Source organism: Myotis myotis, unplaced genomic scaffold, assembly GCF_014108235.1.
Source record: "Myotis myotis isolate mMyoMyo1 unplaced genomic scaffold, mMyoMyo1.p scaffold_m19_p_19, whole genome shotgun sequence".
NCBI classification, from domain to species: domain Eukaryota; kingdom Metazoa; phylum Chordata; class Mammalia; order Chiroptera; family Vespertilionidae; genus Myotis; species Myotis myotis.
In genome coordinates this window covers 37,641,685-37,666,903 of record NW_023416323.1, presented here as the reverse complement: position 1 = coordinate 37,666,903, position 25,219 = coordinate 37,641,685, and the positions used below count along the sequence as shown (strand labels likewise).

General features: G+C 49.7%; 1 protein-coding gene across 11 annotated transcripts in view; it reads left to right on the top strand.

The window, feature by feature from the left end:
- Window positions 1-24,786, top strand: part of NUP93 (nucleoporin 93) — an 85,522-nt gene extending 60,736 nt beyond the window's left edge. For 6 of the 11 annotated variants that reach the window (XM_036345437.1, XM_036345435.1, XM_036345434.1 and 3 more), the window contains 17 exons: window positions 5,480-5,554; window positions 7,758-7,847; window positions 9,582-9,721; window positions 11,382-11,514; window positions 12,691-12,848; window positions 13,889-14,054; window positions 14,303-14,396; window positions 15,354-15,545; window positions 15,927-16,053; window positions 16,139-16,211; window positions 16,484-16,528; window positions 18,033-18,149; window positions 18,854-18,972; window positions 19,791-19,908; window positions 20,336-20,419; window positions 21,787-21,915; window positions 24,522-24,786. In XM_036345437.1, the coding sequence (XP_036201330.1) occupies window positions 5,480-5,554; window positions 7,758-7,847; window positions 9,582-9,721; window positions 11,382-11,514; window positions 12,691-12,848; window positions 13,889-14,054; window positions 14,303-14,396; window positions 15,354-15,545; window positions 15,927-16,053; window positions 16,139-16,211; window positions 16,484-16,528; window positions 18,033-18,149; window positions 18,854-18,972; window positions 19,791-19,908; window positions 20,336-20,419; window positions 21,787-21,915; window positions 24,522-24,632 (1,971 nt within the window). In that variant the 3' untranslated portion in view covers window positions 24,633-24,786. Of the gene's footprint in view, window positions 1-1,392; window positions 1,463-2,486; window positions 2,614-5,479; window positions 5,555-7,757; window positions 7,848-9,581; window positions 9,722-11,381; window positions 11,515-12,690; window positions 12,849-13,888; window positions 14,055-14,302; window positions 14,397-15,353; window positions 15,546-15,926; window positions 16,054-16,138; window positions 16,212-16,483; window positions 16,529-18,032; window positions 18,150-18,853; window positions 18,973-19,790; window positions 19,909-20,335; window positions 20,420-21,786; window positions 21,916-24,521 lie in introns of all 11 variants that reach the window. The other 5 variants (XM_036345441.1, XM_036345440.1, XM_036345439.1 and 2 more) reach the window with 2 other exon arrangements.
- Window positions 24,787-25,219: the final 433 nt, after the last annotated feature.

Genomic DNA, 25,219 nt, shown 5'->3' with positions numbered 1-25,219 from the left:
GTGCAGATTAAAAATTACAATGTTAATGAAAATGATAGTGTTAGACATTTCAAATATTTTTACCAATGCTTCTCCATAAGTTATTTTTCCAGAAGTTGTTTTATGGTTAGCTAGCATTCTTCTCCCACTTCCACAAGAGCTAGGCTAGCTGAAGCTCAGAGAGATGTGTAATATCTGGGTGAGACCCAGGATTGTTTCCTTCTAGACCATGTTCTGTTGAAGCCTGGTTCGAGGGTGGGTAGCTTGGCAGTTTGTCATGCCTGCAGGATAATTTCACACATCCCATATCTACAAATTTACTCCTGATTTAGAAACCAGTTTTTCTATTAAGTTAGCCCCCTGAATAAAAAGGTGCTAAAGTCATTTGTCTTAGGAAATTATTCCTTAAGGCTCTGTTCACATATCGTAGACTCAGAGACGTCAAGGTTCTGATCGGAGTCTTTGGAAAGGAAGAACTAATGTCCAAAGCCCCTGATCAGCCTAATGTTTCTTTCTCAACTTTTCGTGAGTCTGGGCAGATAAATAGAATAGCTCATGGTTTTATAAACTTCATTTTTTAAAATGGTGTTAATAGGTTGTGGTCTGCATTGGGATTTGGAAGTAATTATAAGCTGTTAATGAGATGTCCTTTCTTGATTGTTCTCTTAAAAATAGACTAGTCTACTTAGTAGACCCTTCTTCCCTGACCTGGCGTCCCCTTGGGAAGGGAGTTACCAGCACTCGCTGTTCTCTGTGACACCTAGCAGAGTGGGTAGGTTGGCTATAAAAGCCAGTGAATGGTGTGGTGGCTTTCTCTCCAGGTTATCCAGGGAATTGCCACTTTATGAAACCCTGTGGTTTTTATTGTTTGTTGCTGTTGTTTTGAACTTTTTTCCTAAAGTACAACGTGTCCAGAAAAGCCCACATCCTAAGAATACAACTCAGTGAATGATTACAGATGGAACACACCCAGATGGAGAAACAGGACATTACCAGCACCCAAGAGTCCTCCTCATTATACGCCTTTCCAGTTACTGCCCCCACTGCCTCCAGCAGGGGAACCACTGCTGTGACTTCTAACATCATAGATTAACTAGAGGCCCAGTGCACGAAATTTGTGCATGGGTAGGGTCCCTAGGCCTGGCCCAGCGATCAAGGCCAATCTGGGTCTTCTGGCTGCAGACCCAGGCCTCCCTTTGTTCCACGCCGCCCCCTGGTGGTCAGCGCACATCATAGTGAGCGATTGGTCTCCCAGTCAAACTCCTGCAGGGACAGTTTGCATATATGCACGCGCGCATGTGTGTGTGTGTGTGTGTGTGTGTGTGTTTATATTGTCTGTTTTTGAACTTTATGTAAATGGAGTCATACAATATGTACTCCTGTTTCTGCTTAACATTCTGTATTTCGTTGTAGGCCGTTCATTCTCATGGCTGAACAGTGTAACTGCAATCTGTGTACTCATTCTGGAATTGATGGACATTTGGTTAGTTTCCAGTTTGGGGCTTTTATAAATAGCACTATTGTGAACATTTTGTCCTTTTAAATTTAACCATTCTGGTGGATATGTGGAACCGTGTGTTTTTAAAGGCTTTTTCCATATAATTTTCTTCAAAGTAATGGAAAGGTGATATTATCTTCACTTGGGCAGGCACCTTTCTGTGTGGCGCTGCTAACCTGACAGCACATGGGGTATGAACAGTGTTGGGAATCGATGTATCTTAGCCAACTTTAAAAACAGCACTTAAAGGTAAATTTATCTAACCTTAGTGGGGTCCGTGGCTGTGCTGGAATTAGACATAGTCAATGGATGGGTCCTTAATGTGTTGTCTGGAATATAACCTAGCCTAGCAACTAGTAGGCTCAGTAGAGAAGCTTAACTAGAGGCCCAATGCACAAAATTCATGCAGGAGTAGGCCTTCCTTCCCCTGGCTGCTGGCACCGGCTGGCACCGGCTGGCACCCGGGACCCGGGCTTCCCTCGGGCCCCGGCTTTGTCCAGAAGGACGTCCGGTCTAATTAGCATATTACCCTTTTATTATTATAGATAGTTACAGATAATGATAATCACATTCCACCCTGTGATGTGTGAACAGCTTATATAGACATAGTGTCTGATTTTGATAACTGACTTAGTGCCATATTTCATCAATTCCAAGAAAGATATGTGTATCTTTCCCACATTTTAACATTTCTGAAACCAGGATGTCTTAAATTCAGTGGTGAGTTGCACTAGTAGTACTGGTTTCTGAGTACAGATTTCATAGCCAGCATTGTAAATTACTCACTTTGGTCCCATTGTGCTCATAGAAAGCCAATTTACTTTCTTCTGTAGTATTGCCATATTTCCTCTTCATTCTGTACTTGTTTTGCTAGGAGTGTTAGTTCCCATACTTTTCTCCCTAATTAGAATGTGCCCTCCTTGGGAAAAGTTTGATTCATCCCTGGATACACTTTGAACAAAAGTAGATGCTCAGTAAAAGTTTGTAATTCCCTCCTGTCACGCTCCAGCCACGCCTCACCTGTTCTGGGATGCTCTCTTAGAGTGCCTGTTCTGGGAACACCATCTGCTCTGAGAGGACCCTCGTGGCTGTGCTCCCAGAGGTGGCTGTTTCTCCACATATCTCTAGACTCCTGGGTGAGCCCCTTCTCTGGCCCTGCCTTCCATCTCCCCTCCCTGTCTTTCCGGTCTCTGGTTCCTGTTCCTGTCACCCCCACTGTATTCAGTCTGGGCCCTACGCAGGGAAACCCGTAAGTACGAGGAGTTTGCAATGTTACTCCTACAGAGCATACTGGTTTCCCAGCCTCAAGCAGCCCTTGGCTTTGAAGTTCCAACAGGCGTTTGCTGGTTCCTCGGCTCAGGAACGCGCACACACATCCTGTGGGCGGATAATTGACCTTATGTGTGGCGACACAGAGGCTGGGCCAAGGGCAAATGAAGGAAAGGCGCTTTTGAAAACAAGAGCATTAAGCAAAATTAATTTAAATGGAAATCTGAAACCTAAAATCCAACTGCTTTTTAAATGGATAATTTTAAAAATTGGGTTTTCATTGCTGGATAATGTTTCTCAAGGCTATTTGTGTGTATTTAGCTGAAACAGCTGTGTCCTTGCAGAAATGTTGGAGTGCTGCTCCCCTGTCATTCCCCCGCCTCATTCCTCCCCAGGTCACTGGGGTTAACAGGCGTAGAGCTCTGTTCTTTAAAAAGACCTGCGACGGCTGGTTCTGTTCCAGAACGGTGGTTTATTGGACGCCCTCCCCTCTGTTACTGGGCACTCACAGTTAGTCCAGATGTTTGAAAACGAGCTGCTGGGGCTCTGTTCATACAGGAATGTGCTTATTATAAAAAGACCAGACGAGAATTTCCAGCCAGCTCCAAGTAACATTTTAAGTTATGTTTCTGTAGTGTCCATGTCTGTGTATTGTCCAGTGTAGGATTTATTTCTGTTTATTTTTTGTATAAAACATGATAACAGCTAACACTTATTGGCTGAGTGTTGGGCACTACGCTGAGCTCTTTCTCCTTAGTCTTCACAACAGTGTTGTGAAGACTGTTTTTCTCCCCATTTAATCTTCATCACAGACCTATGAGAGCATCTCATCCCTGCTCCTGTTCTATAGCTAGAGAAACTGAGTCTCAAAAGAAGCAATGTGCTCAGTCCAGGTCGCACAGCCAGTGAGTGGCGGAGCCAGAATTTCTAACCACTCTTGTTCAGTGGCTGTCCCTGGAAGCGGTGCCAAGCTGTCCCGGCCGGCAGTGGGTGCCGACTTTGGATGCAAACCAGGGTTCCACTGCTTCCTATTGGAGTGACCTTCTGTGCGCTTTGGCGTCTCCATCTGTAAATTGACGTGGTGAAGGTACATATCTCATAGGGTTGTGGAGTGAATACATGGACATTAAGACAGTGCTTGGCACATAGGAGGTGCTCAGTGAGTGTAGTTATTATTATTGTAACCTAGTAGTTTTCAGTAATTCCGTGACTCAGATAGGAATGGCCACTGGGTGTACATTTAACTACATAGGCCAGACTGAAAGGTAGCAGGGGGCGAAGATAAGAGGTAGGGATTTGGAATAGTCATGGGGTCAGCCAGCTTCTACCCAGGTCGGTGACGTGTTTAAAGCTCTTTTTAATATCAGTGACTGTAGAAGGTCAGCGCTGAGGAGGACCTCTTGAGATTGTCTGGGACAGCCCCTTCACCCAGCTAATGGGAAGCAGAGGCTCCAAGAGAATGTGCCAGTCCCAAAGCCAGGGAGAAAGTGGCCTTCCTGGAACCCAGGTGTCCCACAGTCCAGTTCCTTCTCCAGAACCTGAGTGTGTACAGCCCACCTTTCTGCCTCCAGCCCTCGCTCCTCTCTACCCGACTCCCAGGGCAAACTCATACGCGTCTTCCGTTGACTGGCTTTGCTAGTGCTAGGAAGTGTTGCTGCTCTCTTCCACTGGCTTCCTAAGCCTACTTTAAACTGCTTTGTTTTAGATTTAGAGAATACAGCATTTATTTCTTTTTAAATGAGAGAAGTGTATAAAAAACTTGGTTTCTACAGTACAGTAAAACTAAAGTATTGGAGATTTAAGAATATATACCTATAGGATACACCTAATTTTGATCCATATTTGTTTAGAGTAGGGAGTAAACTTAAAGATTAATGTTAGTCTGTCTGTCTGTCTCTCTCTCTTAAATACTTCTAATCTGTTCCATATATTTGTGTCTAACTCTCCCCAACAGACGGTGAGGTCTTTGAGGGCAGGATCTGCGGCCTGGCTTATTGTCGTCCATGTGGGTCGATGTGCACAGGCAGGTGGGCTTAGTGGGGATGTTACTGAACGGCTGTAGGACGGCCCACCCTAGACTGGCTTCATACCTCCAGATGCTTGGAAACTAATCAGCAGCTGTTGTCTTAGTGTGGACTCTAGACTGGAAGTGTTGAACCCTATAAACTCCATTCCCTATCCGTGTGATATGATTTGTGGAAACAGGAGGCCCACACATAGCAACGATGGAGAGGGGCAACGAGGTGGAGCGGGGGCTTGGAATTGAAGCCGAATTTGGGGAAATGTACATTTCCAGGAACGGTCACTGAGATAGCCTTACAATTACCCTCCCACCCCATCATTTTTCAGTTAACTGAGCCCGATGGCTACCCTCTTCTCATGTTCATGGTAAAAAAGTTGCTTTCTCATGAAACCCCTAAAAGCATCATTTGGAGGAAGTCTGACTAGGAAACAGACTCCTCATAGCTTTGTTAAAGACAAGCATGTGGTTACCAAGAGGTCGCCAGTTGATTCCTCGTCAGGGCACATGCCCGGGTTGCGGGCTCGATCTCCAGTAGGGGGCATGCAGGAGACAGGCCCTATGATATTTCTCTCTCTCTTTCTCCCTTCCTTTCTCTCAAATAAAAACATTAAAAAAAAAAAGACAGGCATGTGTTTCTATAATTTTTTGTTTGTTTGTTTATATGACTGAATGCTGTTCTTAACCAGTTCTGAATGTGTATTCGTCTACAGCCAAGTTACGTCAGCGATGTGGGACCCCCTGGTCGAAGCTCCCTGGACAGCATCGAGATGGCCTATGCCCGGCAGGTGAGCACACCCTCAAGGAAGACGGAGCCCAGGAAAAATGTGGGCCCCCTGGGGAGTAAAAGCGAGCGAAGACTTCATGTGAAAGTCAAGCCCTGAAGGCTCATTCAGAGAACTGGTTAATATTTTACCGTCTAGGCCCCTGGAGAATGCCATCAAATTGGCTAATCGACTGACTCCGATTTGATTTAGGGAAATTGAACTCTGCCTCTACACTGGCCCGGGCATCTCATTTTGCATTTGGCAGCGGCCCATGCACAGTCAGGCAGGGTAACTGCACTGCTTAGCAAGCGGAGTTCTCTGTTAACCGAGTTACCTGGGGGCTGATGGTCTCGTCAGAAACCCTTCTTCACCTTGTGTGGAGAAATTTTCTAAATGCTTTTCTGCTTCATAAGCATCGTGTGCTCACCACTTTCTAATGATGTCCTTGGCAAGCTCACGCTGCGGTGGGACTGTGGTCCAGTTGTGTATCATGACCATGTAATTGTATGGGTGTGGATTGAGGTCACTGCAGGTGTGGGGAGCACAGGGACTCATTGGACTGAAAAGGCCCTGAGGACACTACGTACCTGGAACTGCCATTTTTTGTGTTGTTTTTTTTAACATATATTTTTGTTTAATTCAGAGAGGAAGGGAGAGGGAGAGAGAGACAGAAACATAAATGATGAGAGAGAATCATTGATTGGCTGCCTCCTGCACGCCCCCTACTGGGGATCAAGCCTACAACCCAGGCATGTGCCCTTGACCAGAATTGAACTGGGGATCCTTCAGTCTGCAGGCTGACGCTCTATCCACTGAGCCAAACCGGCTAGGGCTGGAACTGACTTTTTGAATAAAGCAGTGTTGGCCATCTGTATGTTTTATTCCAATTTGTCGCTTCCTCGCACAAAGTATCAAAAAGGGGAAATTGTTTCCTGAATCGAGGGTGGCAGACTTCCATCCCTCTTACACCCCTTGGTAAGATGAGCTCTAAATACTTTTTTAAAGTCTCAGTATGCTGTGGCCACTTCTAACCAGGCAGCCGAAGCCAGCCCCCTCCTTCGAAATCCCTCAGCTTTTACTACGAGACCCTCATTTCTTTTCCTCCACTCCAATTTTGAGATCCCTCCCCGAATCCTTTAAATTTCACCTTCATTGTTTGGCTGACTTCTTCCATTGCCCCAGCCCCCACCAGAGTTCAGGCCTAATAAGTAAGCTTCTGGGGAGAGAGACTGAGTCTTTTGTGTCTGTGAAGACTGGGGTTCATAGAGCTAACATTCCCAGCACCAAGGACACCACAGTGTCGTGTAGCTGTTTAGTGCCTGTGCCTTCCAGTGGGGAGTGAATCTTTACATGCCAGATTGAACATAGTACCTTGCAAAGCGGGGAGGGCCCCATGCTCATTGAGTGAATAAACACCACCTTACAGTTTAAAACCCATTTTAAATATTCGTAATGCCCCCAGAGGCTACGTGGTAGCATCCCCCATTTATAGTAGAGGGAAGTAGGGTTCAGTGGGTTCCTGGTTTGTCTAACATCACTACCTTGTTCAGTTCCTGGTAGAGCAAGGACTTCAGATGTAAAGACTAGAACTTGCTAGTTTTTACAATAATTATTTTAGTTCTTTTAAAATACAATTCAAAGTAATAGTGGTTTTTTCATACCTTAAACATCACATAATTCCTTTTCCTTGGGAACATTGGCTAAGGAGAAAGGGCACTCCAAAGTGTAACAGCTGCTGTTCTGACCCGGGGAGGGCTGCGGCCACACCCTCCCCTCTCAGTCCCCGAGCCCTGGGCCTGGCCCATTCCATCCTTTTGCTGAAAGATTACTAAACTTTGCATCAGGTTCTTAGGGAGCAGCTGCGGGAGTCCTTCCATTGTCCATCTCTCCCTGTGGTCCTTGCTCCCTGGGACTGAGGGTCTGCTGGGCAGAGAGGCACAGAATGGCCTGCGGTACTCCCCCCAGGACCACCCCGCTCCTGGTTCTCAGGTGTCAGGAAGGGTCGGGGGGCAGTTAGCTCTTGTGTGCATGCGGATGCTGTTGCTCAGCCACACTCCTGGGAAGCGGGCTGTGGCCTTGCCCACTGGGCAGGACGGACAGGAAGAAGGACAGGCTGGCCAAAGCTTTGCTGACTGTGGGGCAGGAGCTGGCTTTAGCACTGCTTCAGAGGTTTTAAAAAGAAGAGATGAAACTAGAAATGTGCCTTTGCTTTTCGTTATTTCAGATTTATATCTATAATGAGAAGATTGTAAACGGGCACCTGCAGCCTAACCTCGTGGACCTCTGCGCTTCCGTCGCAGAGCTGGACGATAAGGTAGGGCCCAGAGCCGGCCCGAGCAGGAACCTGGGGGCCGGTGTTCAGAGGGGATTAGCAGCTTGCTGACTTGGCAGAAATGGGCTGAAGAAACACCCTGTTGTATGGGATAAAATGTTAACTGTTCCTCAGAGTTGTATTGTAAATAATTTAAAAATATATATACATTTCAACGATGTCAGAGAGAAAAGGAGAGGGAGAAAGAGATAGAAACATCAATGATGAGAGAGAATCATGGATCGGATGCCTCCTGCACGCCCCCTACTGGTGATCGAGCCCGCAACCCAGGCATGTGCCCTTGACCGGAATCGAACCTGGGACCCTTCAGCCTGCAGGCTACCGCTGTATCCACTGAGCCAAACCGGCTAGGTCTTGGGTTGGTTTTTTGATGATGGTGCTGTCCATGTATTTTTAATGCATCTTCAGAAGATTCAGCAGGATCCGTTCTTGGACACAGGAGTTCTTGAGCTGTGTTTGCTTTGAAGCCCTGCTGGGCTTTAACTCCGCCCTCCCTGGTTTCCCTCCTTAGGCAGACCAATGGGAGCTGAGTTGTGTAGGTGATGTATGTGGTTTTCACCCCCGTGAGCCCCGTGAACGTGATTCTGGTGGGGCCTTTGTAAACGCTCTTCATATCTTCATGCGCTGCTGTTCCCTTGCTCTCTGACTCCCCCTTCGTTCCCATCCCTCAGTTCCTATCCCTGGCCGATTTTATCCCCCAGGGGAAATACATTACATGGATGGTTGGATTGGTAGGAGGCCAGGAGGAAGGGGAAAAGAGGAAGGATATAGTGGAAGTACACAGATTTTTTTCCTTCAAAAGTGCATCCAACTTTGCTTTTTTTTTTAAATAGTAAAATTTAAGGCACCTCAAACAGATCTAAGGAAGAAAGGACGCGATTCACCTACCATGTCACCAGCTAGGAAGAGTCGCATTTGGGTGGATTTTCTACAGTTTTAATTTTGGAGAGGAAAATGAAAACGGGATTTTCTTTTTTCCTTTGGAAAAGTGTAAACCTTTTCTTCACTCGTTCAAGGATTCCTCACTTTAGCATAGTGCAGAGGTTCAGGAAACACATTTTCCAGGAGGGATGCACAGTCAGACGGGTTCTGGTAGAGGGAGTCCCAGCTGTGTGGTGGGAATAAGGGCGAGAAAGCCCACTCTTGTCCCCCTGCTCCTGTCGTGGGAGGCGCCTTCTGAAGGGACTGAGTGGGAAGGAAAAGGGGAGGCTGTGACACTCCCAAAATGGGGTAAGAGCAGTGGCCCTGGGGAGTCTCTGGAGGACAAAACATATTATTTAGGTTAAGCTTTAATTTGAAGCCTTAAAATACTGAAATGACCTTGTAAGGACTGAAATGCAGCTACTTGAGTTCAAATTCCTAGCGCGCTGGACGATTGTAAATGTATTCACTCTCTCCTAAGGGATAACCCACTGAGATTCAGTGTTCTTGTTAGTTCTGTGTGGTCTTAAGTATGTGGGTGGTTCTGTCAGGCCTGGGAAGGCATTGATCTGAGGCCAGCTCGGGGCAGGCTGCTCGTTGGAAGGTGGAAGCCTGGCAGGTGGCGGGGCAGAGGTGCATCTTCTGTGCTGGGCGTAGCCTGGGGCCTCAGGCAGGAGACGTTAGCCTCTCCCCCTCCACGTCCTGCCTGCCTGTGGTGAGCAGGTCAATGCGAGGAAGAGCCAGGCAGTTCTGTAGCCCCACAGCATCGTCACGTGCCGTCTTATTTATGTGCAGAACATCTCTGACCTGTGGACCATGGTAAAGCAAATGACAGACGTGCTGTTGGCACCGGCAACGGATGCCCTAAAGAGCCGCAGCAGCGTGGAAGTGCGCATGGAGTTGGTCAGGCAGGCCCTGAGGTACCTGGAGCAGAGGTAAGGCGGCGGCAGCACCTTGGGGCTGGCTCTCAAGTGCCCAAATGCCTCTCACTTCTCCTGTGTCAAGTAGTCCTCAAGCTAAGCGCTCTGTAGCTGGCACAGTTTAAACAAGTTGAGCAGGTCCGAGGGGAATAACCCTGTTTTCAGAAGCATTTCTCTATCAGGACTAGTTCTGCAACGATGTAAAATCGTGGTAGGTGGGGGCACTGTTACACTTCTCTTTTTCTCCTTCTCCTCTCTCTGCCCCTCAGTATGGAGGCAACATGATTATCAGACCAAAGTGCCTTAGGTCGGGGTCCTGTTCCCTCATGCGGCTCAGCAGTGACTCCTTAGGCTTTTTTGTTTTTGCTCAGCATTTTAATTTTCATACCCGGCAGTCTTGCCACCTTTAAACCTTAGGAAGGCCCCTTGATCCTTTATTTTCCTTCTGGTTCTAGTCGGTTAATCCAGTCCTTCCCAGGCCTGTGTTTGTGCCTGGGTTTCTTTGCCACCCCCTCACTAATTGGACGTGGTCACTGAGGGGGCTGTGGCTGTGCCCTGGTGCCCTAACTATTGTCCCCTTCGTTGGTAGGGCTGGTGCCATTCATCCTCCTGTGGACACTCCTCCCAGCTCTGAATTGGCCAGCAGGGGTCGTCATGAGTGTGCGACAGACCCTGTTTGTTTCAGAGACAGGGTGCTGGGCTCTGCTGGCTCGAGAAGAAAAGCCAAGCTGAATACACTGCTCAGTTCAGCTCCTGGCCACGGGGCCTGTGCAGCTGCCTGTGGCCTGGCAGTGTGGTCCCCTTAATCAACAGAATAACACTTCATTAGGAACTCATAAGGCTTCCTGGGTGTAACTGAGGTAATTCAGACTTGGTCAGCAGAGAATAGGTTTTTATACCAAGTCCTGTGTTATACAGTAGCTACACGAAATGAACGCCATGAGACACATTGAACTCGCTGGCCTCCATTCACACTGGTGCTTGCCTTCACCAGTGGTACCAGGCTGTGTTCTTTGGTTTTATATCTGGTAAGCAATCCCCCTGCCCCTTTATTTTATTATTATTGTTATTATTATTATTTTCATTTATTTTTTTTGAATTATCTTGTCCCAGTAATTCCTTTAGCAGCGCTTGGAGCTATTTGGGAGTTTCCTGTCCACATTATTGTAACTATGTTCTTTTCCACTCGGGCGGCATTGTTCCTGCTGGCATTCATTTTAAGGATTCACTGTCACCTGTTGATAAAAAGAATATTTTAGAACAATTATACTCGCTTTTAAAGTATTTTTGCTGGTGCTATTCTTTTAAATTTTTGTAGGTTAAAATTTTTCCAGAGAAAAAGTTTAAAAAGAACTCACTTGAACATTAGGCTGTGAGCGGCAGCAATTACTATTCTGCACATTAGCCCTAATGCATTTGAAGTCCACAGTTATGTTCCTCCAGGGATTCTGTTGAGTATCTGCAGTGATGAGAAATCGTTACAATGATCCGCTGCCCCCTGCATAGGTAATGCGGTTCGCTTCATTAAATATGCACCATTTCCTCTTCTGTGTCAGGCTGGACGTCCAGGCCCCGCCCTGCAGAGTCCACAGTCTATCTAATGCCGTGGATATGGACACAGATGTGTGTAATACGGGTTTTCAACCTCCTTAGTTTTTCTTTTAATTTTTTCCAGTTATAAGAATTATACCCTCGTGACTGTCTTTGGAAATTTGCATCAGGCCCAGCTGGGCGGCGTGCCTGGGACTTACCAGTTGGTTCGAAGTTTCCTGAACATTAAACTGCCAGCTCCTTTGCCTGGACTTCAGGTATTGGCAATTTTCTCTGTATGATCATTTATACCTCCAGAGTTTTCCGTTAAAATGAGGTTATGTGTAGAAAAGAGACCAGAAGGGAGAGGAGAGAAGCTAGGAGGCCTTGGGAGGCTAGTAGTGGAGTCCGGCTGATGATGGCACTTGCTTAGCTCAGAATGTGTGTGTGTGGGAGGGGGGCGTAGGATGTCCTGGGTCCCACATGTGTTTTGAAAGTAGAGCAAGTAGGACTTGAAGAACTTGGAACTGGGTGTGGGAGGCTGAGTCAGGGATGACTTCTGAGATTGTTGGCTCTGACGGCCAGAAGAATGGAGTTCGATATGGTTCTTAGGATGTGGCCTCTGCTCAGCTCACAATCCCATTGGGGAATTATCATTTATCATGCTGTGTGAAAGTGCTACTGAGTGTTGGGATACACAGGAGGCTGGCTTCATAGAGGTGAGGTTTACACTTGTGCTTGATAAACAGGGGCTCACCAGCCTGGGGCGTGGAAAAGAATATTCCACAAGGAGGGAACAGCGTGAACAGATGCATGGAGGCAGGAAAGAGTATCTGGAGTATTGGCTGTGTGCTAGGGCGTGGCAGGCTTGCAGCCGGCTAGTGAAGGCCTTGAGTACCAGACTCAGCATTTCAGATGTAAACAGCTCAAAGGGGTTTAGGTGGGGAAGTGATATGATAAGATCTGGGTTTTAGAAAGAGCCCTGCAGGGGTAGATAGAGATGTGCGGTTCACCTGTCTGGAGTTTTATAAACTCAGAATGAAAATGATGGTCTCTTATTGGTCAGGGAACGTCTTTAGCCTCTTTGTGGGGTTGCAGGAGTGCACATCTAAGTTGTCACAGAACATGGTGCCTGATTTCCGCAGGCTACTGGGGTTCCGTGGAGAAACCACTGGCTGGCCCTGAGCCGGCGGGGCGTACAGTGACTTAGAGGGAAAGCTGCAGAGCCGGACTGCCAGTTGTCAGCTCACCTTGAACAGACACTCCACGCTGCCACACCTCCTTTTCTTTGTTTGTAGAGCAGGGAGGAGGCGGCCATGAATGGTGCCTGCCTAATGGGGTGGTCGGTAGTAAGGGACCCAGTACAGGAGAGCACTTAGCTGAGGGTCAGCATGTCAGAAAGCTGTCGGTAAGCTTTTGTGTGTGTGTTTATCTGAGCCTCTTTCCTCTTGTAGGACGGAGAGGTGGAAGGCCACCCTGTGTGGGCGTTAATTTATTACTGCATGCGCTGCGGGGACCTGCTTGCCGCCTCACAGGTGGTTAACCTAGCCCAGCACCAGCTGGGAGAGTTTAAAACCTGGTTCCAGGAATACATGAACAGCAAAGACAGAAGGTACAGTGACGGGATGGCGCGTCCAGAAGCAGCGCTCTCTTTTCCCTCTGCATGGCTCACAATAAGTTTCTACTCAGGAAAAATAAAGTGTAGAGAGCGAGGAGGAGTCTCTGGAGAATAACAGTTGAAAACCTTAGAACATGGGTCCTCAAACTTTTTAAACGGGGGGCCAGTTCACTGTCCCTCAGACCGTTGGAGGGCCGGACTATAGTTTAAAAAAAAACCAGTCGGCTGCTAAGCAACAGGCAGCGGCGGCAAAAACACCCGGCGAGCTGCATGTGGCCCGCGGGCCGTAGTTTGAGGACCCCTGCCTTAGAAGAAGAGCCAGCCCCGTTCCGGTACTCTTTTCTAGAAGGTCACAATTTTCTGTGCCAGTGCGGGAGAGGCTGTGGTGGGAGCATGATTTGACTTATTCTGCAAATCCCGGGCACAGCAGGGTGCTTGCAGAATGATTAACTGATTAGCACTTGGTGCTTTTCTGGTTAGCTCAGTTGTCATGCACTCCATAGCTCAAAGGCTAGAATTAGAAGTTAGTTTAAATATACGGACATTATGTAGAAGAATTTGTTTGGCAATGTTAATAATGCCATGTCCAGAGATTGTTTTAAGCCATAAATCCCTGTCTTGTTTGTATCAGAGAGTAAAGTAGGGTTAATGTCCTTGAGTTGTCCCCCCCACCCCCACCCCCCCTCTGGCAGAGGGAGACCCTGAGGCAAGGATTTGCATGCAGGTGTTTATCTGGGATGTGATCCCACCTGGATAAGGGACTCCCGCTTGTCCATCACTGCTGGAGGGCCCTGGGGAGCAGGGAGTAGTATTAACTCCCCGAGTTTCTGCCCTGCCCTGAAGCCTCTAGTGGAGGAAGCTGGCAGGTGGTCACCAGTCAGATTACAGTGATGGGAGCCGGGGGTGACAGGACAGTGTCTGTGACCCTCGGTGAAGGAAGGCTTTCTAACTGTCACGCCATTGGGACCGGGCGCTTTCAGATGCCCTTGAGGATCTTAGTGATGCTGTTTCTGTCTGTTCCCTCGTGTCTGTAGATTGTCCCCACCTACAGAAAACAAGCTCCGCCTGCACTACCGCCGGGCCCTCAGGAACAACACGGACCCCTACAAGCGGGCCGTGTACTGTGTCCTCGGCAGATGTGACGTCACCGACAACCAGAGCGAAGTGGCCGACAAAACGGAGGACTACCTGTGGCTAAAGGCAGGCGCTGCTTTTCTTGCCCAAGTGGGGCTATTTAGCCCCTTCCCTCTGCTCGAGTTCTACCCGCAGATTTTACCTGCTTAATGTATGACGCCAATAAGGCAACCAGGCTAGTGGCCTTCCTGTCTCCACTTTTGATTGTGTAATTCCCAACCAGTAACCACGCCACTACCACAGCGCCTGAGCAGCTGCACGCCTGGCTCAGGACATACTTCGTACCAATACACCTGTTTCTCTTGGGGGTTTAGTTGAACCAAGTGTGTTTCGATGATGACGGCACCAGCTCCCCACAAGACAGGCTCACTCTCTCACAGTTCCAGAAGCAGCTGTTGGAAGACTATGGTAAGATACCCTGAACCTAACCTTCCCGCGTTCACCCAAGGTCACTACTTACCTTTCTTCTGGAAAATCCTTCACCTCTGAACTCGCTCCTCCAGACCCTGTGGATCTTCAAAACACAGTATAGCACAATGATTTCAAATCGCAGTAGAGGCCGTGTGGCCTTCAGCAGGGTTGTGACTTATGGTCTATACCAGCCGTGGGCAAACTACGGCCCGCGGGCTGGATCCGGCCCGTTTGAAATGAATAAAACTATTGAAAAAAAAGACCATACCCTTTTATGTAATGATGTTTACTTTGAATTTATATTAGTTCACACAAACACTCCATCCATGCTTTTGTTCCGGTCCTCCGGTCCAGTTTAAGAACCCGTTGTGGCCCTCGAGTCAGAAAGTTTGCCCACCCCTGGTCTATACAGTAGCTGTTTTCCTAGAACTGCTCGGATTGACATTTGCTCAGGGAGAGGCGTAGAGAGGACTTGCCTATTCTTTCTCATAGATCTCCCAGTGGCTGTATCAGAGAACAAATGTGGGAGAAATAGTCCCCCCCCCCCACCCCCACCCCACACACACATTGTTTAAGAATCTTGGAAGAAAAGATTCCAGCTAGTGGTCAGTAGTTGTAGAATTCAGTTACTGCGAATCTGAGTGATCTGAAGCCCCTTTGCAGTCTTCATTCCTCCTTGTTGAGGGACTTCATCAGGATAAGGAGATCAGCAGCCCTTTTGTATTTCGTTTTAAGGTCCTGATTCTGTTTCTCTCCCACCTCCTGCAGCAGCTTGGGTTTCACAGCGCGATCCCTAAGGTCTAGAGAAGGTCATGGAACCAGGCTGGGTTCCCGTGGCAGTGCTCTGTGTCCAGGGCCCCTCCACCCACCAGAGGTCCTTTAAGCGCACAGGCTTCTGCGTGGGGTGGCTGTGGAGGCCGACTCCCTCTGAGTGGGCTGTGTCTCCCCCCACAGGCGAGTCCCACTTCACAGTGAACCAGCAGCCCTTCCTCTACTTCCAAGTGCTGTTCCTGACCGCGCAGTTCGAGGCGGCCATCGCCTTCCTCTTCCGCATGGAGCGGCTGCGCTGCCATGCCGTCCACGTGGCCCTCGTGCTCTTTGAGCTGAAACTGCTTTTAAAGTCCTCGGGACAGAGTGCGCAGCTCCGTGAGTGTTTGTTGGCCGTCGCATAACCACGTCCCTTCCCCCATTGGGTGGCAGTGGACTCATCCCTGCAGCCAGCGAGGATTGGGCAGATGGCACCAACCATGACGACGGTGCTGTGCACAGTGCTGGGTTAGTGGCCGGTCCGGCAGGTTGCCCGGAGGAATGGCAGGAGAAGCAGGTCCTAGAGCCATGAGTCTGGGTCCCCTTATCTCCACTCTGCGCTGGGGAAGAAGTTGAGGACAGGGTGGTGACAGGGTTGGCCAGAGCTGGCGACATTGGCTGGGCTGCAGGACTAGGTGCTGCTGGGTCCTTGGACTCAGCCCCCACACTTCAGAGGGGCGGCGTGGTTGTGACCAGTCCTGTCCCCCCCACATGGTGCAGTCAGCCACGAGCCCGGCGACCCCCCCTGCATGCGGCGGCTGAACTTCGTGCGGCTCCTCATGCTCTACACCCGGAAGTTTGAGTCCACGGACCCGAGGGAGGCCCTCCAGTACTTTTACTTCCTCAGGTAGAACTTGCTCTTGACCCTTCACTTCAGCTGGTTGTGACCTCAGGTCCACACTAGAAAGCACGTTGCCTCTGCCCCCATCCAGGGACGAGAAAGACAGTCAAGGAGAAAACATGTTCCTACGCTGTGTGAGCGAGCTTGTGATAGAAAGCCGAGAGGTACGTGGTTCCTTCCCGCTTCCACCGTGGCTGTCAGTAGACACGTTCTCACGCTAGCCGGGTACCCTCAGCGTGGTTCCGATGGAGAAGACCCAGGGGTTTTAATTTTCTTTGGTTTCTGACAATGAAAATGTTGATTCAGTCCCACTGTTTCCTAGTTAATGTAAGCCTTCTCCCACCTCCCCTCTTTCCTTCCCCGCATGTCCCCAAAGAATTATGGATTATGGGTATATCTTGTCCAGTAAATTGGGTAAACTTTTTTGTCTCTGCAGTTCGACATGATCCTTGGGAAACTGGAGAATGATGGGAGCAGAAAGGTGGGTTAGCCACACCCCTAGAGATGTGCTAGTTTGCAGTTGGAGATTTATAATTGTCCAAAGATTACAGTTAGACTTTAGGACTCAAGATACTGAATAAAGGTGTAGATATGAGTGGAGCTGCTTAGTTTAAAACACAAAGAACAACTGTTATAGGCCCCAAGTGATGACCTTGATTTTACACACATTTCTGTTTCTCCTAAAAATATGTAAATTGTTGACCAGGTAGCTTTTTATTAGTTGAAAGTACTCATCTGTTCACGCCTGCCACTTTGGGAGCTAAGAAGGCTACATCACTGTTACTTTGGGCTCAGAAAATATGCAATAAAAAGATTGATTACTGCACCTGCTCTCCCCAGATGGAAAAGTTAGAAAACGCTTGCCCTCTCTCAGAAGGTACTTCTGAGGGCTCAGCACCCCACTGACCCCGAGATGCAGCTGCTCCCGTGAGCCTCAGCGGTTCCCTGAGGCCCGCCGTGCCCATTGGGCGGCTCAGGAGCCGGGACAGAGGCCCTGGCATTGGAGACCGGTCCTGACCCCACTCGAGCACACTCCCCGTGGCCTCTCCTGGGGACTCACTTTTCTCACCTGTAAAATGGTGAGTAGGACCCAGAGAACTCAAGATGAGCCCGCACTGCTCACACCGTCCAGCTAGAAGGGAGGCCGGTGGCCGGCTGATGGCGATGGCCATGCTGCCTGAGCAGGACAGTTGCCGGGCGCTGTGCTGAGTGTGTCACAGGGATTTTTAAAAAATCTAATTGCCACAATAACTTAGCAAGGTGGGCGTTGTTACCTATCTTTTCCAAGGGAGGTTAATTATTTTCCTCAAGATCACACAGGCAGTAAGAAGGGGAGCTGGAATTGGAACCTCAGAGCTCCTGCTCTTCCCTGATCGGTGCTGCCTCTAGGGTGGCAGGTGCAGGTCCGCTGACTTGGTCCAGTGCTGATGGAGAATCAGAACGGCCAGTCGGACATCACAAGACCCGCCCTGGCTTTCTGTGGTTCCTAAGGCCTCTCATGCTCTCCTGACCTTCTGGTTGCCGTTGAGTGATGATGGTGATTAAAAAAAAAAATTCTGATACCCCTTGCGTGTATATTTTGAGCACAGCGTTCCTTTTGCCATCTGTCCTAAAAGGAAATCTAAAACTCGGATATTTTTCCTGAGTTTCCTGATTCCCCTCCCATGGTGCCTACTCGTCAGCAAAGTTGAAATCATTGGTGGTATTACCCACACTCTGGGTCATTTTGGAAGATTAGAACAGTCTTCCTGCTGACTCCTCTGTGCTCCCTCTTCAGGCGCAGCTTCCGTGGTCCCTTTCATATGTTTAACAAGCCCTTATGTTTCCCCGAAAGCCAGAGCCCAGCCGATGAAATATATGTATTGCCCAGGGCAAGCATTTTCAGTTAAAGTGGTTTTCAGATCCCAGTTGCTTCTCTGCCTTTAAAATAACAGCTCCGTGCACCCATCTCTCTCTCCCTCCCCGTCCATCATCTGTCTTGACAGCCTGGAGTCATAGATAAGTTTACTAATGACACGAAGCCTATTATCAACAAAGTTGCTTCCGTGGCCGAAAATAAAGGACTGTTTGAGGAAGCTGCAAAGCTTTACGACCTTGCCAAGGTACAGTGCGCCCTCCCTCCTCCTGCACTTAGTGGATCTGTCACCGAGGGGCGTTAAGTGCACAGACATTGGGGGTGCGGGGGTCCTGCTCGCCCCCTGCCGAGGCACGCTCCCTGGTGCTTGGGCGTCAGTGGTCCCGTTCTGCCCGTGACGTATTTCTGGCCAAGAAGGAGTGGCGTATTGTAAGGATGTCCTGCAGGCATTGAGCTGTGGTCTCACTTGGCAGCCGAGTAAGCGTCGTCACATTTTGATGGCGAAGCTGCTGGTGAAAATGCCTTGGCGCCTACCCTCTGGGCCGCGCAGACACACGGTGATTAGAGCGCGGCAGGGAGCAGGATGGCAGCTGAGGTGTTTCGAGAGCGGGAATAAGGGTTTCCACTTAGAACATACAATGGCTGCTGGTGATCATGTAGCCTAGAAAAGATGATGATGTCTCCTTCCATCAACAGAAGAGTGGACAAAAAGAGGGTTACACTTCTCTCTTTTTTTTAATTTAAAGATGTTTTGATTGAGGTCTAATTAAGACGTAGACCAATGTGGATGTTAAGTGCGCAGCTTGAAGATGGTTCTGTAGGTGTAACCACCCCCAGGTCAAGATTCAGAGCATGTCCACCCACCACCCCAGAACGTCCCCTGTTTTGTGTGGTTACTTAGTGCCTTCTGTTGATTATTTGATTCCTTCCTTAACTTAAAACATCGAGCAGAATGCTGATAAGGTGCTGGAGCTGATGAACAAACTGCTGAGCCCCGTCGTGCCCCAGATCAGCGCCCCGCAGTCCAACAAGGAGAGGCTGAAGAACATGGCCCTCTCCATCGCGGAACGGTAAGGCCAACGCCGGCGCCGGTGCCAGGGCCCACCAAATCTGCTAATAACGGCAGTTCCACAGCAGCCCCGACTCACATTCCAACAGCACCTCAGGCTCCTGTTCCCCACACCATCACCAGCACTTGGTACTGGCAGACTTAACATTTTTCCCAAAGAGAAGGGCATGAAAGGGTATCTCAGCATTTTAATCCCGCACGTTAGGTTTAATTCTAGGCATTACGTTCACTCTCCTATTATCAGCCATCTCAAAGGCATTTGGGAGCAAAGCTAGTGATGGCCAGACGGGGCAGTTCCTAGAGGGGAGTGGCCAGGGTTTCAGAAGCCACCTTCCCCCGGGCGTTAACAGAGTCGTCAGACTGAGTGTAACTCCCAGGCTGAGCAGTCATCGCTGTGCTTCCGCAGATGCTCCCGACAAAGGGCCCAAGAGAACACGGAGCTGGCGGTGCTTTCCTAGGGCAGCGCCGGAGGGCGTTCTGTGGCCAGTGAGAAATCTCCACTTAGCACACCGTCCCCAGGGATGGCCGCTGGGCTTTTGGCCCATCAGGACCCCCCATCCTTCCTGGGTATGTGGGTGCAGAGATGGTGGCTGAAGCTAGAGACCACTGCTTCGTGCAAAGTATTTGTCGGAGGATTCATATCAAATTCACCATCAAAAGCTCGGCCATTTCAAAAAGGAACGCCATGTTCCACTCTGCTCAGTTCACCTCATACAGAGAGTTCAAGAGGCTCTGACGGTTCTCAGATGCTGTCCTAACGCTCTAGATTGCACGGGAATTCATGATAGGCCCCTGACCCCTTCCCTCGCTCTCTTTCAGGTACAGGGCTCAGGGGGTCAGTGCAAATAAGTTTGTGGACTCCACATTCTATCTCCTGTTGGATTTGATTACCTTTTTCGATGAATATCACAGCGGCCACATTGACAGAGCGTTTGACGTGAGTGTCGGGAGGGGTGTTTGAAGTGCAGGTTAATATACGCCCTTGAAAAATTGAGAACACTTCGTGGGAGTCACTGAAAACTAAAGCAATGTCACCAGTATGCCTGCTACGGGAAGGACAATGTGAAACCGGGAATTTCAAGGGGATTTCTGTGTTGCTTTTGCTTCCTTTTTCTTTTTTCTATTCTTTACCCCTTTAGTCTGAAAACAGAGCTTGCAAAGTAATTTGAAATCTGAGCTTTAAAATGGCCTCAGGAAATGAGGATAGGAATGAAGTTAGTCAGCAAGTTGGAATCAATGCCTTTGGGTGTGAGGGGGTGGCGTGTTCTCAGAAGCCCTTGGTGGACGTGCTGGATGCTGTTTCAGAAGCTGGCACGACGGTGATGCGTGTGTCATATGGGCTGGTGGGTTTTTGTTTTAAACAGATCATTGATCGCTTGAAGCTGGTGCCCCTGAATCAGGACAGCGTGGAAGAGAGAGTGGCCGCCTTCAGGAACTTCAGTGACGAGGTGAGGCCTCTTGCTGAGCCCTGCCTTCTGCTCCCACTCCCGCGAGAGCTGTCATTTCGGTGTAGCTAGTGACTAAGTCTGAGTACGTCACCGCCCAGATTGAGTTTTCTGAGAGTTCAGCTTCCCACATCCTGGGCTGGTTTTTCTGTGAGTACTTGTCTCCATCAGATTAATTTCTGACTCAGAAAATACAGTCACGTTAGTGATCAGACATGTTCTTGGGAGAAACAGGTCTCTGGTTGACCCTGTGAGGTCTGGAGTAGTTCTCTGTTATCCACTTGTTCTAGAAGGTGTGTTGGTGCTTCTCTGGGATCTTCTCTAAGTAGCTCCATTGGGTGCATAACACATGCATCACGACCCACTTCCTCCTGTCCCCTCTCGGTCCTGTTTTGTCTTGAGAAGCAGGTGCAGCGGCCATGGACCAGTTGTTAGCCTTGGAGCCCCAGCGCCACTGTCTCTGCAGCATTGCTAGCACAGTGCCCCCATCTAGCCCCAGGGCATTCAGCTCTCTGAGCACTGGAATTGCTAGGAGAGCTTTACAAACCTGCACGCCCGGGCCCTGCGCCCAGAAACTCCAGTTCCCCTGGGCTGGGCTGCACAGAACTCCCCTCATTCCATGTGCAGCCGGGCTAGGAGTCTTCTCTAGAGCCGCCTGTCCCGGGGTGTCACTCACAGTTTCCATTTAGAACTGGTCCTCAGCAACAAATCCCTCTTACAAAATAGCTGCTGTTGTAGAGGAAGGACAAGGGCCAGCTTCTGCACATGTGGTGGGGCGGTTGCCTGCTGTGGTCCACACAGCTTAGGTCTTGCCACTCACAGCCTTCCCTTCATTTCTGCTGTCATCCCCGCGCGCCCCCCCCCCCCCGCCCCGCCCCAAAGCTACTTGGTCTTTGTTGTTTCTTGCCTTCTCTGGATGCATCGTTCACTGCGGCATGGGTGACAGGGTGCGCCAGCGCCTGCCTCTCTAGATGCTCCCAAGGGCTCTGCTAGGGCTGAGGGTCCGAGACGGTCAGATGGGTCTGAGACAGGAATGTCCCAACTCTGACATTCAAATTCACACCTTCCTTGGTGATCACGCTGCCAGCCAATGCACGCTCACACGCTGGTCAGACGTGCTCAGCCTGCGTTGGCTCACTGCCCGCCCAGGAGCCGTGGCATAAAGGACGGAGCAGGAGGGACCCACCTGAGCGGCGCCATCTGGGTTTTGCTCTCACACCTGACATTTCAGTGCCGTGGGCTACCTTTTTAGTGACCAGCTCTCCACCTGGCAGCTGTGGGCATGCGTGTGCCCAGGCCTGCCCCGAGGCCCCGCTCCCATTGCTGGCCCCGGTGGGGTTCCTCTCCTGACTTCCTGTGTTTCTCTGCAGATCAGGCACAACCTCTCAGAAGTGCTTCTCGCCACCATGAACATCCTGTTCACACAGTTTAAGCGGCTCAAGGGGACGAGTCCCTCCTCGGCTTCCCGGCCCCAGCGAGTCATCGAGGACCACGACTCTGTAAGATCCCCGCGTGGGCCAGAGCCGTGGCGGGGAACCGCCTTTCTGGTTTGCCGCCCATCGCACCACGTGGGCCCAGGCGCACGAGCCCAGACTGCCCTTGCCCGTTCTGCCCGGCAGCCGGGAAACCTGGGTGGACCCGGGTCAGGAGGCTCCAGGAAGAAATCACACCCCAATGGGATTGCTGTTCTTCTCCAGCTAAAAACAGACAGACAGACAAAACAGTTGTGCCCAGTTTGCAAATATCACCTTTTTAAAAATCCAAAATAGAATGCTAATTTGTAGTGATTCCGTAAGAACTTCCTGAGCTCATTTTAAAATATCAGGTTACTTTGTGAGTCTCAGCTCAGCACTTTCATCAAAACCATCCTCACTTTTGGTCAGCACATTACCTTGATGCAAGCACTTGCTTCTGCTCTCATCTGAGCCTCACAGTGACCCAAAGATGGGGGCAGGCGCTGTCATCCCGTTTACAGCAGAGGGAACCGAGGCCTGGAGTCGGGAGCCACTTGCTTTTGTGGGCCCCTCGGGGTAGGGAAGGAGCCATCGGTCTGACACCCGAGCCAGTGCCTTTTAGCTGCTGTGGGGCCTCAGCGTTCTGCGGGTCAGGCAGAGCCCAGGCCGATGGAATCCTAGGACTCACGCAGCCTGTGATGTCCAGTTGACTTGACAAAAGGGCAGAGGCATTTGACCCAATTACACCATCAAAACTGTTAGTGTTTGAACATTACCTTTCCCTTACCTTCTCCACCTAATGTTTGCTGAGACTCAGTAAGGTGTACAACAGCCACACCTGATTTTGACAGTCAAGAAACTAGAGCAGTGATGGCGAACCTTTTGAGCTCGGCGTGTCAGCATTTTGAAAAACCCTAACTTTGGTGCCGTGTCACATATAGAAATTTTTTGATATTTGCAACCATAGTAAAACAAAGACTTATATTTTTGATATTTTATATATTTAAATGCCATTTAACAAAGAAAAATCCACCAAAAAAATGAGTTCACGTGTCACCTCTGACACGCGTGTCATAGGTTTGCCATCACTGAACTAGAGCTTTGGAGATCCTATCTCCTGCCTCCGAGGGTGTCTGTGGGCTCTCTTGCTTACAGACCTGCCCCATGAGCTCTGGTGGACGTTTCACCTTTGGCCACGCAGGGAGCAGTGCTGGGGAAGGGTGCACTGACTTGTAGGCCGTCCATGTGTGCACCAAGGCAGCTGCTGGCCGCCGACTGCTCTTAGGCTGCGAGAGCTACACAGCCTCAGAAGTGATGTGAGGAGGCGTGCCAGCGCGACTCACTGCGCGTGGGCCTGGGCAGCCGTCTGTGTGTGTGACGAACAACCCAGTGCAGGCTGCTGTGGGTCCAGGGCGGAGGCGGACATTCCTGGTGCGCTGGGTGCTGCCTCCAGGTCAGCGGAGGCCCTGCCCACAGGTGGAGCAGCTGGCCTGGCAGGCGGAACACATTCTGTGTTTTAATCTCTTGGTTTAGGCACTTAGTTTTTGCATGTCATGAGTAAAGCCATTCTCCCATCTTCCTCCTGCCCATCACTCTTCTTTTTTATGGGGTAGAGACGGACAGAGTAGAGACTTGGATGTACGCGCTGCCTGCCCAGGCCGTGGCCGCGTGGTTCATGTGCAGTGCTGCCCAGCCAGGGACCCAGCCCTTTGCCCGAACACCCCTGGGCTCTTGCAGAGTAGCTTACAGTCAGCCGTGAGGGCTGGGCACTTGTGTGCGCATTGAAAGAAAGTTTCACAGCTACTCTCATCAGAAAGTGACGTTTTCTTTTGCTTGGACATTAGTCAGGACATGAACTTGCCAGTTTATTGTATGTGTCGGCTAAAGCACTTGCCTTTCAGTTTCCTTCGTGGATGGCCCTTGAGGAGCCTAGTAAGTGACCCTGTGTTTCCTTAAGAGTCCAGTCACTGGGCAGGGGGTGTCGGTGGACTCTCCCGTTCTCTTTCCCAGCAGTTTCCTTTGTCGCTGCTATAAGCATCCCAAGTAGCTCACTGTGGGGCCACACGGAGCTGTTCTCCAAAGTTTCTGTATTCCTTAATCATCTGTCACTTAGAAATCAGAGTGACGGTTGTCTTTCTACTGTTTTTAGAGACACCTGAGTTAAAATCTTTCCCTCCTGGAACAATCGGTGGAATCCCATAATATTGTTGCCAAGGAAACGAGGGCCAAGCACTTATGTCAGGAAGGAAGGAGTGGGAGGAAGGAAAGGGGAGAGGGAGAGAAGAGAGCCCTGGCCTGGGCTGCATTGTCTCTGCTCCCCACGGAAGCAGCAGGCACCAGCCAGGGGAGAGGCGGGCCAGCAGAGCCGGGTCTGCAGCACAGGCCTGTGTCCCAGCTCGTCACCTGCCCAGCGAGGCAGCTGGCCTGGCAGACCCAGCCGTCCTTGGCTTAGGAGAGCTTGGAGCTGGGCCCTGGGACGGGCTGTGCTAACTCTGTACCTTGCGGAAGAAGGTGGTTGTCGTCCACCACAACCCCCTCCCCGCCAGAACCTGCCCCTGGCACTGGCAGGTAGAAAATGATAGACCCTGCTGGTGGTCCCGGCACAGCACCCAACTTCAAGGTAACTGGCTTTCTCGTCTTCCCTTTCTCAGCAAATCCGAAGTCAAGCCCGGGCCCTGATTACCTTTGCTGGGATGATACCCTACCGGACGTCCGGGGACACCAACGCAAGGCTGGTGCAGATGGAGGTCCTCATGAATTAAGTGCGGGCTCTGCGGGCTCCAGACGCACGCTGTCAGTACCCCGAGCACGTGGGCCACGGGGTGGGGTTTCTGGTTTTGTTTCTGTTGTTTTGTTTTGTTTTGTTTTTCGTATTATGTATTTTTTGTCAACACCAATAAATTTCTTTGATTTGTATTTTTTTTCACATTATTTTCTTTCCTTTTTTTTTTTCCTTTGAAAATTTGTTTAAATTTTTATTTGTATGGGAGGAGATGACTTCAGTAGTGCTTGAGCCAGAGAACGACAGGCTTATGTAGCCATAGGCATCTATGATTTGGGTCAGGTCAACCTGAAATGATTAAAAATTAACCCAACATGAGCAAGGAAATGACGGCTTTGGCCGTTACTTTTATTTAGATATAATATTTCATATAATGGGGTCATGGTTCGTTTTTCACATTTTTATTTGATTGAGAAAGCCAGCCTCGCTTTGGGGGCGTTGAGATCAGTGATTATCAGGCACTCCGGGTTCCCTCTTCTCTCAGGTGTGGCTTGGGGTGCAGGTGGCCTAAGACCACCTTCCGGTTCCAGGATTAATTCGTGGGCTGTTCTCTTGCAGTCCCACTGG